Below are 15,360 nucleotides of genomic sequence, written 5' to 3'. Positions count from 1 at the left end.
CCCAGATCTCACATGTGGTGGGAAGAGCTGTACCAAGCCAGTCCATCCACCCAACAGTACCCAATACCACGTGCCTTAGTAAATCTATAACATTATGGCAAATATGGCTTATGCTGACTCTCTCCCAAATACTCTCCCAGTCTCCAGCAATTTGTGACTCAAGAAATTTCTCAGACAGAGGCACTGTCTTTGTATTTAATGGTCCCCAGTGGATATTTCTTCATGAACTTGTGCTGTGCTATCCCAAACTCAAGTAGGCTTCTAGCATCCATGATGTTCTGTAGTGAAGAACTAGACAGCCTAAGTGAAAAGCAGTCTCCTCTTCAGGACCCGCCACCTCCTCGCTTCATTTTACGATCCTTTGGTTTTGTATCGGGAGAGACAATGAATAACTGCTGCCAATTTCTTTTCTCAACAACACTTATGATTTCATAGACCTCTCTGAAATCATTCCCCATCTCACTTTGTCATAGCATCGTAGGAGGCACAGTCTATATTCAGCTGCTGCTCAGTGGAAGCTGTTCCCATACCCCTGATTGTCTCCAACACTCCTCACTACATCTTTCCAGTTCTGCCATATTCTGTTTGAATGGAGAGAGCCACAACTGTACACAGTATTCATTACACCAGTGACTATATTTACCGTCAAGTATCAATTTTTCATTTTGTCCTCTGTATATTTCTAACCTTTAATTTTTATTTTTTTTTTTTCACTGATACTGCTGACCCTTGAGTGGACATTTTCCTGGAGCTATTTACTATAAGCCTAATATTTCACACTCAAGTGGCTCTGAGCCCATCCAGATTAAGTTTGAATTCCACCCCTGTCCCCATGCAATACCTTACATTCATCTGCATCATCCATCTCACTGCCCAGCTGCTCATTACTGAGACATCCTTCTGGGGCTCCCTGCATCTGGTCTCATCTCTACCACCCTGAACAAAAAATTCTCAGTTGATCTTATCATAAGTTTATTCAAGATATATTCAAGGATGAGCAACAAAAAGCTGCAGAAGGAGAGGTGGTGTTGTACAAGCTTCCTGTGACTGACTGGCGAGTACTCAGCAGCAAGTAGTTGCCCAGCAGCAAGTAGTTGCCCAGCAGCAAGTAGTTGCCCAGCAGCAAGTAGCTGCCCAGCACCTGTACTGCTCTGTTAACCAGAGCTAAACCTACCCTAGCTTGCCCTAGAACAGATCCCCCTTCTATTACTAATGAGACAGAAGCATGAATTTCAGAGCTTTAGGAGCTCAAGCAAGTTTCCTGTTCAGAGCAAGATATGCAGGTAAAAAGTGGGGTTTTGGTTTTTTTTTTTACTCAGCCTCCTGGTCTGATTGGGAGCAATTAAAGAAATTAACCTGTGCCTTAGTTCTCCAGGAATGAAACAGGAATAACAACATCCTCCCTCACAAAAAACCTGGTAAAATAAAATCACTAATGGCTTTCAAGCACTCTGATACCAGAGCAACTAATATCGTGGAAGGATCCTAATTTTTATATGGGAGCATCTTCTGTAATTCTTGGTATTATCATCCGTAGCTCACATAGATGTTTGTTTTCAGATAAGTCTTTACTTCAAGAATGTCTCCTGTTGCCAGTAGAAATCCTGATAGCTTGTTCTCTTCCTCCTGTCTTTTCTAGTGTTAATGCTATTGTATTTGTTTAATGGGGTTAATATGCTGCTAGTATAATAATGATCATGTATGGATGTAATTATTATGTGTGATTAATTCCACAGCTGCTGAGAAGCTTGGAGGACTTTTCTTAGGCAAGGGAATATCTTTACAATAGTCCTTCTCAAATTGCATTACACAGACATAAACCCCAAAAGACATGCAAAAGTGGAAAGAACGAAGGCTGGATTAGAGGAGAGCGAGCTGCACCCAGCAGAGCAGCTGATGAAGGTTAAACATCATGTGAGCAGAGACCATCTCTCTGTTGTGTGTTTATACACTGACTAGCACAAATAATTCCTGGTCCATCACTACAAAGGCACTACTACCATGCTCATAGTATGTAACTGGTTATAAATTTTTAAAGACATGTCTGCCAGTGGTGTAGGCTTCTCGTTACTTTTTTATAGTAAGCATCCTTTAAATTAACACACTGGGGTTTTGTTCTTAGAAGATACAATACCACAGACCAAACTATGAACCCCTACAAAATGCTACCACAGGTTAATGATTTTTACAAGAACCAAAGAGAATGAGGTGCACAGCACACAAGCCATTAGCACTAAAATACCAAGGGTGTCCACATCTGATAAAACTGTAGATGCTTTTCTGCGTGAGGCTTTTTGGCACACACTGATAATTTATGGTCCAATGCTGCAGCCACACTCTTGAGTGCCCTTAAGTGCTCTGAGTGATAATGGATCTATGTGTGTGATCAGGGATGTAGACTCAGGCCTATAACTCAGCATGTTCCCCAGAACAATAGCTGGACACTTACTCTTGACCAGACTATTCTTAAATCCCACATATGTGACCTGAAGACAAGATACTGCCTGCAAGATTTAAGTCTCTGTAAGCTGTCCAGCTGTTTTATGACCCAGTTATTACTCATGTAAGCACCCAAGACTTTGATATTTACCTGACTCACTTTAAAGGTTTAAGTAAAGAAGAAGGTGTGCCCAGGAAAAACTGACATGTGCTCAATGTTCCCTTCCTTCTCCAGAAAACCATCTGGTTTAGCCTCTTCGGTCTTTAACATCTAAAATCACCAGTGCTTAAAAAACTGATCTAAAATCAGTTCTTTCTGCACACAGTGAAATCCCTGCGCAAAGATGCCAAGGACAGAGCATGTACAGCATGGGAGATGCTGAGCTCACCTGTGCAGGACTGCAGGTGGCAGACAAGAGGGTCAAGGTGGGCAAAAAGCACAGCTGGAGAACTTGCTGTCGTGCAAGGCTCTCCTGCCACTCCCCATAGCTCCAGCTGTCAGCAGCAGCCAATACTAAAGCCACTGTGCTGCAACAGGACCACATATGGGTATTGTATAGGCTCTGTGCATGCAGGGCTGGGAATGGAGATGGATTCTGTCCATTGACTTCTCTCAGTCTTACCATAAATGGCTGCCTTGAATAGCAGTTTGGGCTTGGTATTTAAGTGTCCTGAAGGGCTATTATATCTGAAATCCCCATGATACTTTAAAGAAATAAATCACTCCTTCTGAGACTCAAACAACAGAACCGCAGATAGGGCCTATTTGAGAAAACACAAGGGCTATTTGCTCACCCTCCAGAAAGGGAGATAGCAGTTTTAGTTTTCACCTAGTGAAGGACTTATTGAACATCTCATTCAGCCACCAGCATGTTTCAGACAGTAACGATCGGACCTCACAGCACTCCTCTGCTGTGCCTGCAGGAGTTATCAGCGAAATGCTACTCCAGCATCTGAGACAAGGGCTGATTTTCTTTCTTCTTTTTAACTTCTTTCAGCTTCTGCTTCACTGGATTTTCCTTTTCTCACCACAGTACTGGGAACTTTATAGGCACAGAAGAACAATGCAGAATGTAGAAGCAACAATGTGACTTAGAATAAAAGAAGCAGATAGACATAGGTTCAGAATCTGCTTGTAATCAGTTATGAATTTCCGTGTTTCACCTAAAACCTGATCTCACACTGAGAGATACTGGTCTAACAATGCTAAAGTACATCTGGATACAGAAAGGACACAAAAAACCAATTCAAGATAGCCTTAACAGCAAAGGTGGAAGAACTGTCATGAAAAAATGTCAGGACTATTAGTTTGGGTGGCTGACAGGAGACTTTGGCCAGCTTATCAAGCTGATCAAACTAGGTTTATCTGAAGCCCTACAAACACAGAAATGGAAAATTCAGGCAGAATTTAAAATGAAAGGTCCCTCAAGAAATCCCTTCTTTTCCCATAGCCTGCTTCTGTTCTCATCTCATCAACAAACACAAAATGTTTGTCAGTTTTAAAGATACTGCCAACCAAGCTACTGCACCTCTGTGCTCCCACCAGATAAAAAGCTGAATGGGACGTCTAATCAAGGCAGCTAAACTTTCCCATGCTGAAAGCTAACCCATGCACACAAGGCAAATCTGCCAGACCCCATTCCACCAGAGTCCCAGGACTGACACGACTCCCCAACACACACAGACAATGAATTATAGGGTTGTTCAGTTTACCACAACACACAGAGCTATACAACATGCACCCAGAAAGACATTTGTTAGAATATCAAAAAATGTCAGCAATTTGGTCATGATATTGCAGGTAGTAAGCTGGAAAGCAAACATCTGAGTTCTCTGCACTGAAGACATGTCATGTACCAGAAAATACAGGGGCGTTACAGATGCCTGACCCATCCAGACACAAAACAACTTGTGCAGGACCTGATTTAAGAACAGAAGCGTAACGTAATCCTGACCTTCATGCAGCTAAGAGACAAAACTTTGGTACCACAGGTAGATAAATGAAAACATGACAGAAAAAACTGCAGCTAATTAACTTGGACCTATATTGAGACTACTTTAATTTCATTTCCGAGAATAAAACTTTAGGATGTATCTACACTACAGCATATATAAACACAGGCAAGCTTGCTTGCTAGAGCATGTGGTAAGACTCTTGTCTTAGTCTACCTTTGCTTGAAATTAGTAAAAAGGTCCCAACTTGAAAAGTTTTAATAAAACATGTACATGCAAACAAGAACATGTCTTTAAGTAACAACATGGAGGCCTATGTTACCACAGCTAACATAAGACTAGCTAGGGCTACACAGACTGGAGTCATTGGTTTTACCATTTCATAGACTTGCCCTTAATTTTTGAAGGACTGACTGACAACACAGATTATTTCTATAATATACTGAAGTGGAAACTTAAGTTTTTCCATCCATATACAAGAATATTACGTGAATATTTTGTTAGCTCTGGGCCAAGGAGTACAGCAACATGCAAAAGCAATCTCAGCATTCTGCAAGCTGGAGATACTATGTCAGATCCAGTGAATTCAAGGAAGTGTTAAAGGTAATAACCTTTGTCAACCACATCACAAAAAGCAAACACACCAACAAATAAAAAAAATGTGATTTCACATCGTCATTAGCTGCTGGTTTCAGACAGGAGGCAAAAGGACAATATGAGATGGCACTGCCATTCAACCCCTGAATGAGGCACACCAGCAGCAAAGTAGATAACACCATGCACTGTGGCTGCATGACCCCATCTATGTTGTGGGCATTAGCACTATCCATCCACTACCCATCTCAAGGACTAACTACAGGTCTGGGACTAACTAAACCTACTATAAGGCAATTTCCAATTTTTCCCTTTAGGTATCGGAGGAAGGGAACTCAACTGTTGCAACCCAGAAGAACAACTTTCAAATCTTTCTGCAGAAGATTTTTTTGTGCCGCAGCAGAGAATTCACAGCAGCAGGATCCCCAAAGGGCCCAAAGCACGAGGTCACCTAGCACTCAGCAGCACAGCAAGGGGACTAAAGAAAGTATAGCCCTGGGAAACACTTAATAGCAGAAGGCAGGGCCTCTGCAGGTCACATGGTAACATATAATCACTTGAAAAGCATGTCTTTCTTTTTACGGAACTGCTGAGAATTACTCCCAGTGCTTTGGGTATAATAGCACTTTTGCCATAATCAGATGTTGTAAAGGTATGTGCAATAAAAGAGACATTCGGGTGTTACTGTCCTGTCAGCTGTGTCTTCATGTGATTGCTTCCAATTACACTGTAAAATTTACCAGTACACATATTCGAAATAATGCTTTTAATTTTCAATCAGATACTCTGCAAGGAAACCCAGCTCAGAAATGACATAATTGAATACCTTGAGGAAGAAAATAAAAAGCAAATTTTGACTCAATGGTGTTATTTAATAGCAGTGAAATTACTTACCAGGTGGCCTATTAATTGCGAGGTTTCGGAAATGACTGCCTTTGATCATCTCCACTGACAGCCGCCCCGTAGTGGCATTGTACGACAATCCCACGAGCAGCTCTGGCACCCCTCCATGCGACAGGGACTGTGTTGAAGAAGCGCTATCACTGTGAGAGATTGCTGACAGACTAAGCTGAGAGTCTGCACTCTGCAGGGAGAGAGCACTGAAAGTCTCATCAGGACATTCACCACCACCCTCCCTCAATTTATACCTTGTAGCCTTGTTTAGTAAAATCTCTCTTAAGAAATGATAATGACTAAGAATAAATTATTATGGGGCAGCAGAAGAATCAAAGCATCACTTTTACAAAAACACATCTCTGAACTTTCTCTTTAAAGATGAGGAACTCTGCGTAATGTGTTATCGCTAGTGTAAATCAAAGCCTCCGAGATAAGCACACATCCTAGTACATCAAACGCACAGTAAAACTCCTTGACAATGACTTTTGGATGGAATACATTTTGCATTTTGGGTTTTCTGGGTCATGTACTGTGTATTTTCTTACTTTATTTCCTTACTATCATGATGCTCTCTCTACCCCCTCTTCACCCGGAGTATGATGTTTTATTCATTTCATGTGTACATCCTCTCACTGAGCTTTTTGTAGACAATGAATCATAACAGAGCTCATCTACAGGAATTGATTGGCATACCCAGGGCTGGATAAAACTGTGATGTGCATGGAAGACTATGAAGCAGCACATCCAGTTCCTTCTCACATGACCCACATCTCCTCTTCCATGTGTCATGAAAAGGAACATTACTAAGCATTTCTGATAATATGGAAACTGCTCAACGCAGAGATCCACAAGTTAGTAGCTACCACCAAATGAGGTAGCTCTTGCACTGGCAGTAATACAGGTCCACCAACATAATGGTGCACAAGAACTACTGTCCTTGTTGAAATTAAGACTTAATTAGCCTTGGTGGTTCCAGGACCAATCTACTCTTTTTGCATGGTAGAGCATTTGATGACTTGTGTAGATGTAGTACATCTACATGATTTTGTGTAAGCTTACTAGCTGAGGCGTTGTTAGTAAGGCACAGCTTTGTGTAGGGAAGATACACCCTGTGCTTCCCCTTACTGATAACTTTTCAAGTGACAGCAGGACAGATCCACCACTTGCATCCCAACAGCCCTGAATGAAAGACATCAGGTAAAGCTGGTGCTTGTTCACCAGATGAACAATTCTAAGGACTCTATATTTCTTTCATCACACTTACGCTCAAGTTACTCCTTGGCTCCAAGACCAATGTCACCTTCACTTCCCCTTTCTGGATAACGTTGCTTAGGTAGAACAACTGCTCTCCCATCATCTTCTCTCCAATCATCTTGTGTACCGCATAGAGGCGGAAACGAATGGCGTGGCTGCTTAACTCCTCTGGCTCCAGCTTACTGAAGGTAATTTTATCCTTGAACTCGGGGATGGGTCCTCTCTGAACACTTGTCTTACCCCTCTGTTTCTTGCTAGGCATCAGGACTGTGTGCACCTGCCAGGTGTTCACACCACTGCGGTCTTTGTCTGGGATATTCCTGGCCTCCAAGATAGTAACTACCAGCTTTTGACTTGAGGCTTTATAGTTCAAGATGACATCTAGATCACCGCATTTACAGATAGGCTCATGAGCACCGTGATGAGCTAGTATGCTGCTCACTTCATTATGTTCCTGCAAAGAGAAGGAAGAAGTAAAATCTCCACTGGAGTTCAACTGCATCTGTGTTCCCAACTGTATGTAAAAAAAATTGTTCTCACTTGTGCTTGCAAATGTAGGCAGTTGCTCTGCAAACTAGGATCCCACTGTTTCTTGAAAGGCCAGTGATAGTAATTGCCTGATTTTGTGTAATATTCCCAATACAATTTAGTAAGCAACAGCACTTGTTGAAATATTTCCAACAAAAAGTTTCACCAATATTTAAATGTTTTGCAGGAGACTTAATTTGGCAAAAATTCTACATAGGGAAAAACTAAACAAAGGATCTTTTCAAATTTCATTCATGTGAATTTTGAGGCATTAATAAAACTTTTTGGTTTCGTTTGGTTAAAAAAAAACCCTAACACTTTGAATTTACACTGGATTTTTTTCAAAACTGATTTTTTTACATTACCAAAATCAAACAATTCAGTCAAGACTGATAACTGTTTGGATATTTTGTTCTGCTGGAAATTAAAAAAATTAAGCACTGTGTTCAATTTGATGAGAGGGGAAATCACCATGTCAGAATTTCTTGCAGAATGGAAATTCCATTTCTAGATGTTACCCTATAACTCAATACTTTTCCTATAGCTAAAGCAATGATAATTGAGAAGAACTGTCTGATTAAATAGTATTGATTCTTTATTCCCTTTTTAAATCTCCCAAGAGAAGCATCTGTTCCTTCTGTTCAGTTTGGATACTAATACATTTAGAATAAAAATTCAAAATAAACAATCAAAACAGGTGCAGACCAATTCACACACATCTTTTATCTACTTTTAAAACAAAAATCATCTTGATAAAACAAGGTAAAAAACATGGATGCTCACCTTACCTTTCGATGAGTGGGCGTGTGAGTTTCTGTTCAAAAGTGCTTTTTTATTTTAGAGCTAGAATGTGCTTCATGTGATAAAGGGGTTGCTATAGTGATCAATGATTTGTATTTAAACATGAGTATACACTGTACTAGGGAAAGATTTTCAGTTAATAGCCAGAAGGTGAATTAAGGCCTGTCACTAGCAGTCTGAGTCACCCTCCTCCTCCAACATTTATCTTCTTTTGCATTTCAAGTAACACTTCTTTTCAACATAGGAATCTTACTGGTTTTAGTACAGATGATGGGCCACAGGACTTCTGATGTCATTCCCTTCAGAAGTGTCCAGGGTAGTATGTGTCTCAGACAAGACCTCGGACAAACCTCAAAATTTGTATCCACTTCCTGTCAACCTACTTTTCAAGAGCTCAGATTCATCTGCCATGTCATGCAAAGCTCTGACTTCATATTTCCGTAGGTGTTTAAGGGGTTCATGCACGTGAATACAAAAAGTCCATGTGTGCACATTAGCGATGGAGACCTGCTGTCTTACGTCTTGCAGAAGCAATGTCAAAAAGAGAAAAATCACCAGTTGGACAGAAGACAAAATTACTTGGTTGCCCATAAAAATGCCTTTCTGTATGAACAGCAGGCTGCAAAGACAAAAATGCAAGGCAGACCAGGTTGCCTGGAGAGAACGTGATGTTATGCAAATGCTAAGTGCTGCTGTGTGGCTGTCAAGTTATATCTGTCTGGTTGATGAAATAATATTTAAGAAGGAAACGTAATGGGATTGCATTTGATTCATGTCTCCCTCCACATGTTCATCCCTCCCCACTCTCATCTGTGCATTCGCTATTGAGGAGAGGGAATCAAGGCACATTTGAGAACTGCTGCTAGAGTGTGGAGACAACTGTGCTTGTGGTGTAACCCTGCTTTCATCTACAAGCCTAAGCTGGAGAATGTGAACCCCCGTGCGTCATCATAAACCCATAGCTGTGAAGATCCAAGAGGCATCTTCCTGCCCCAACAGGGCTGAGTATCTCGCCTTCTGGCAGCACGTAGGGCAGACTGAAGGTCAGCTATCTGGTTTTTGACAGAACAGGTAGAAAGCATCTAGATATCAGGAAATCTCTAATTGTGCTACTATGGCTGCAGCCACATCCACTGCAGAGAAAACTGCATGAACTGGAGGCAGAGAGGGGAAGAGAAATGCCTAACTCTGCAACAGTGACCTTTCCATGGGCAACCAAGCTTTAGAGACCTCATGGGCTGGCCCTTTCAGAGAGCACTGTGCTATCTGGGACTCACCCCTATAGAGGTTTACAGCACACGAAGCTTATAACAGACACTCCATTTTCTTTCTGTGGAAGTCATTGACAGAATTCCCCTCAGCTTTCAGAGCTCAGTGGGGCTTTGAGTCCTTTGTGAACATACTGGTTATACAGACACTTAAACTGAAATCCAAGGAAAGTGTGGGGTTTAGATATTTCATAGGAATTTCTTTCTTTCCCTCTTCCCAGCAGAGTTGAAAGGTCAAGCCAAGTATACTGATTGATACTGTATGTCTAACCAGGCCATTTGGGACAGCCAATATCCACTTCACTAGGTAAAATAAGTCCAGAGAAACCTGAAAGCGCAGCTAATTATGGACAAGACTTGAAATGGTACTTGTAGTTCCACTGCAGGGGCAGAAAATTTTCATTTTTGTCTCTAAAGAGAGGTCCTTTCAGTGGAGCATAATAGCGCTTGGACATTTCTGGTATGTCAGAACATTTAGTTCCTGCAATAAAAAGTATTTCATTAATCTACACAATACGTTTGGATGAGAAGCTGCTTGTAGTAGATAAACTAGGACTCAGGCATATCTGCCCCTTGATGCCATAACCATTCTTTGCATTTTTAAAATACAGATACCAGGAGCAAAACAAGAGATGTATTCCAAAGAACTACAAGAGGACACTGTGGCACATGTGAACCACGGCAATGTGCTTCAAACGTGGAAAAGGAGAAATGAGCCTCAGGTGAGCAGACAGTGTATGTCAGAGGTACACAGCAAAGAGAGGGAAGGGCTGCCACTGCACAGAGTTCCCATGTGTTGGGTAGTATTCTGTGGGACTGGAATGGGCATCAAACAAAAACGCTGTTCAAAACACCCCTTAGGGCTGGAGTATATCCACTGAGGAGCTGCTTTCCATCTCTTTAACTGGCTGCAGGCATCATGCTCTGAGGAAAGAAACCTTTCCCTCAAAGCCTTGTTGCTCAGAGTGTGAAGGAGGTATTAATTTCCACAGCTGAAGAACAGTCTCTTTTAACTCAGGCAGAAGATGTGACCTTTGTGCTGTTCTTTTAAAATGTCTGATGCAGGCTGATATTTTTCCAGAAATTTAATCTTGTGGTAAAGTAATAATGAAAGCCAACACATCACACAGGAAGATTATGAGAGAAAAGGGGGATGCTAAGCCATCAGGTGTTTACAATGCCTTAAAATCTGTAATACTTTTTTTTGAAGCTTCAAAATAAAGGTGCAGAATTAAGGGAAAGCAGAGTAGCTCCAACCTCAGGCTCTCTCCTTCCCTGGAAGGACCCCTGGTATCAACAGGGACTAGAGTGATGATCACTCGGCCAAGTCATGGGCCACCCTCACCAGCTGCCTCCAGTTTTCCAGATGCTTCCAACTGTCTAAGCCATAGAAACTACATGGAAAAAGAGGCACAGATCCGACCCAGTGACCACACACCATGTCCTTAGACATATACCTCACACATACAGCCAGTAACAAAGCCCCGGGCCACCACAGAGTGCTCTTTGCTAAAACGATAGTAAATGCTGTCAGGCAGCTAATGGCTCTAATTTCAGTTCAGAGATTGCAATTAGAAATCAAGCAATAAAACAGCTTCTCTGAATGAGTGTTAGTAGCAAGAGGTAAAATGCCAGAAAAAGGAGAAACACATAGAGAGGGGTGTATATTAATGCAGACATGCACACAGGAGTACCATTATCTTGTGCTGTGCTGATCAATTTTTCACTTCATTTCTCCTTTAACATTTTTTGGCCCCCAATATCCTTCAAAAGCTTACACCATGTGCAATAAATGACAATTCATCATACCTCGGGGCTCAAAGCCGATGAGCTGTCAGTAGCATCATTTACTTCAAATCCCTGGTCGGTAAATGCTGTTGCCATTTCCAAGCGTCCTTTCGTGGCTTGCCAGCTAACACCATCAGCAATGCCAGACTCCATCCTAGGCCCTTTACGCTGCCCAGTGCCCCTACTCTCAGTTGTTGTTCTTGAATCAACAGATACATGGTCATCTTCACGATAGGATAGGTTGTCTTGGTAACTCAGTTGGCTTAGTCCATCCAGATCTAATGATTTTCAGCAAGAAAATAATTTCAGAGGGATTAGAATGCATTCCTCCCCCCTCTCTCCCAAATGTCCTTCTCTGTGCTTTCTATCCTTTTTTTTTTACCCCTCATCTCCAGTGAATGCAATAGACAGTTTTTACTTCTCAGAACTACAGCATTTGACATAAAAAAACCCCAAAATGTGTATAAATCAGCATTTGATAGAGCGGACAGGGCTGTTTCTCATCCCATCCTGACTGAGAAACTGGTTGCCTTTACGTGGAGAAGTTAACCACCAAATGCAATTACCAATGGAGTGTTTGGGATATTCAAGTGCCTTGGGGTTGTTTTGTGACCCCAAAGCAATAACTTCCATGAAAACACAGGTCTGACAAATCACAGAAAAGCACAGCACAGGCCTGATGAACAGCTATCAGCAATTTCCTTCTATGCAGGACAACCAGGAGGAGGAAAGGACAGAAGTTAGCATTGCCCTCAAAGGGATGGTGCTGGTGAAGAAAGGAGTTCCACAGAGATAACAGAGTGCCACCATGACTCTATCACCCATGACCAGCCCCAGAAGCCAATCAGGAATCTCAGAATCCCTTATCTGGGCTAAATTGTTCCAAGGGCAACTGAGAGAAGATGTGTTCCGTAATTTTCTGACTGCTTTTATTAGTTTTGATTCATCTGATTCTAAACACTTACTCCATGAGTTAAAGTAAGGTTCATTAATGAGAATAAAATAATTTTCTCTGGTTCAGACCATAGATTCCTTCTCTGCACCACTAAAGTCTCTACTGAACACAGCGTGCTTTTCTCTGCTTGAAGGCACCAGTGAGAGCTCTCTGGGTAGAGCGACACAGATAATTACATGTGCAGGGACACAGATGAAAATAACATCATGATTTGGCCTTGAATGTGTTCTGCAAGCACTTTCAGAAGAAAACCAGGGACTTTCCTCCTCCTAATGCATCTTACGTCAGGCCTTGCTTTAGGAACACAAAGAGTTAGATTCTTCCTCCATCTCTGTCATATAAGCAAGAAGCAGCTACAGTGAAAGAAAACAAGTTGTGCTTCAGAGCTGATGACAGTAATGAAAACAGAATTACCTCATTTGCAAACACAGCTATTTGGAGTTTAATGTTTTCACAGAATAGTTGAGGTTAGAAGGGACCTCTGGAGTTCATCTTGTTCATGCCCCCTGCCCAATCAGGGCTACCTGCTTGTTTGTTCTCAAACCTGCAGGTTTGTTCTCCAGGTCATCACTACAGAGCAGTCTTTTTTTTTCAAATTTGGTCTCCAACTCAAATCTTTAAAAAATAGTATTAATGACTGTGCTTAATAGAAAATGATTAGTTTGCTTTGGTTTAGATGAACCAATGTTTTCATTCCTTGTCTGATAAATGAGACAAGGAACCTGGTGACAGCTGACATGGAGAAGGCTAAAGTACCCAACATTTTTTTTGCCTCAGTTTTCACTGCAATTGTTCATCCCACATGTTTTGAGTCCCTGAATCTCAAGGCAGGGACTGAAGGAACAAAATCCCACCCATCACAGGAGAAGATCAGGTCTGAGACCCTCTGAGGGACCTGGCTAATGTAGTTGCTAAGCAGCTCTCCATCACACTTGAAAAGTCATGGCAGTCAGCCAAAGTCTCCAGTGACCAGAAAAAGGGGAACGTCAAACCCATTCTTTAAAAGGATAAAAATGAGGATCCTAGGAACTACCAACCAGTCAGCCTCACCTCTGTGACCAGTAAGATCATGCAACAGATCTTCCTGGAAGATATGTCAAAGTATATGGATGACAGGAAGGTGATTAGACACAGTCAATATGGCTTCACAAAGAGCAAACCCTGCCTGACCAATCTGGTGGCCACCTACAATGGATTGACTGCATTGGTGGATAAGGGAAGAGCAACAGAGGTCGCCTAACTTGACTTCTGTAAGGCCAGGCCTTTGACATGGCCCCACACAACATCCTTGTCTCAATTTACAGAGAAAGACATTTAATGGATGGACTGTCTGAAGAATAAGGAGTTGGCTCCAAGACCTCATACAAAACGTTTCACTCAATGGCTCAATGTCCAAATGGAGATCAGTAACAAATGGTGCACCTCAGCAGTCCATATTGGGACCGGCCCTGTTTAATATCTTTATTAATGACATAGTGGGATTGAGTGCACCCTCAGCAAGTTTATAGATGACATCAAGCTGAGTGGTGCAGTTGATACACTTGAGGGAAGGGATGCCATCCAGAAGGACTTTGACAGGCTTGAAAAGTGGGCCAATATGAATGTCATGAAGTTTAACAAGGACAGATGCAAGGTCCTGCACCTGGGTCAGGGCAACAGCCAGTATCAACACAGGCTGGGGCAATGAAGGGATTGAGAGCAGCGCTGCAGAGAAGGACTTAAGGATACTGGTAGATGAAAAATTGGATATTGCCCCAGTAATGGGTGCTTACAGCCCAGAAAGCCAACCCTATCAAAAGAAGCATGGCCAGTGGATCAAGGGAGGTGATTCTCCTCCTCTACTCCACTCCCATGAGACCTCACCTGGAGTACTGCATCCAGCTCTGGGGTCCCCAGCACAAGAAAGACATGAATCTGTTAGAGCAGGTCCAAAGGAGGGCCATGAAAATGGACAGAGGGCTTTTCTACAAAGAAAGGCTGAGAGAGTTGGTGTTGTTCAGCCTGGAGAAGAGACCGTGTCAGGAAGACCTTATTGCTGCTTTTCAATACTTAAAGGGGGCGTAAAAGAAAGATGGAGAGAGAATTTTTACTAGGGCCTGTAGTGATAGGACAAGGGCTAATGGTTTTAAACTGGAAGAAGGTAGATTTAGATTGGATATAAGGAAGAAATTCTTTACTATGAGGTGGTGAGACACTGGAACAGATTGCCATAGAAGTTGTGGATGCCCTATCATTGGAAGTATTCAAACTCAGGTTGGATGAGGCTTTGAGCAACCTGATCATGGCAGGGGGCTTGGACTTTAAAGGTCATTTCAGCTCAAGCCATTCTATGATTCTCTACACATCCCTCTGTCTAGAACAAAAAGCCCAAATCTTTCTGAGTAGAAGAAATTCTGTGTTTGGTCTCAGCAGCAAATATGAAGTTTCTGATTCATACTTGCTCAAAAAATTAAAAAAAAAATAAAATCCAATAAGGGGAATGGAGATTATAAGAGAATAACTTTATCCCATTTCTTCAACTATGAATGGTCTCACATTCTCCCTCCCAGTAAAATGCTTCAAGCACAGGCACTTCAACAGAGAAGTCTGAGAGCACCTCACAGGTTTGTCATTATGGTCTTCTCCTGAGACATAGGATTTGGTCCTTCAGGAGAAAAGAAGGATCCAAATTCAAATCTCTCAAATTTCAGGTGAATGCTCTTCGCACTCCCTTCTGAAAGGCAAAACCCACCTCTTCTCATCCTCCCATCTGGTAGACCTAGTCCTGAAACCGAGAGCCCTCATTGTCTTGCCTCTGCCCTGAGCTGAAACTCTTGAGTGAGGATAGAAAGTAATTTGATTTTCTGCCATCACTCTCATTCTTCTCTACAAAGTCAGAAAACA

At 42.0% G+C, this 15,360-nt stretch overlaps 1 protein-coding gene across 6 annotated transcripts in view; it reads right to left on the bottom strand.

Moving 5' to 3' along the window:
- Window positions 1–15,360, bottom strand: part of SYT16 (synaptotagmin 16) — a 79,446-nt gene that overhangs the window by 9,322 nt on the left and 54,764 nt on the right. For 5 of the 6 annotated variants that reach the window (XM_074908831.1, XM_074908836.1, XM_074908837.1 and 2 more), the window contains 3 exons: window positions 11,544–11,800; window positions 7,148–7,591; window positions 5,881–6,070 (listed from right to left, as the gene is read on the bottom strand). In XM_074908831.1, coding sequence (XP_074764932.1) covers window positions 5,881–6,070; window positions 7,148–7,591; window positions 11,544–11,800 — 891 coding nt within the window. The remainder of the gene's footprint in view (window positions 1–5,880; window positions 6,071–7,147; window positions 7,592–11,543; window positions 11,801–15,360) is intronic. The other variant, XM_074908835.1, reaches the window with a different exon arrangement.

The sequence above is a fragment of the Athene noctua genome, chromosome 6 (assembly GCF_965140245.1).
Source record: "Athene noctua chromosome 6, bAthNoc1.hap1.1, whole genome shotgun sequence".
NCBI lineage: Eukaryota > Metazoa > Chordata > Aves > Strigiformes > Strigidae > Athene > Athene noctua.
This window is presented reverse-complemented; position numbering and strand designations above follow the sequence as displayed.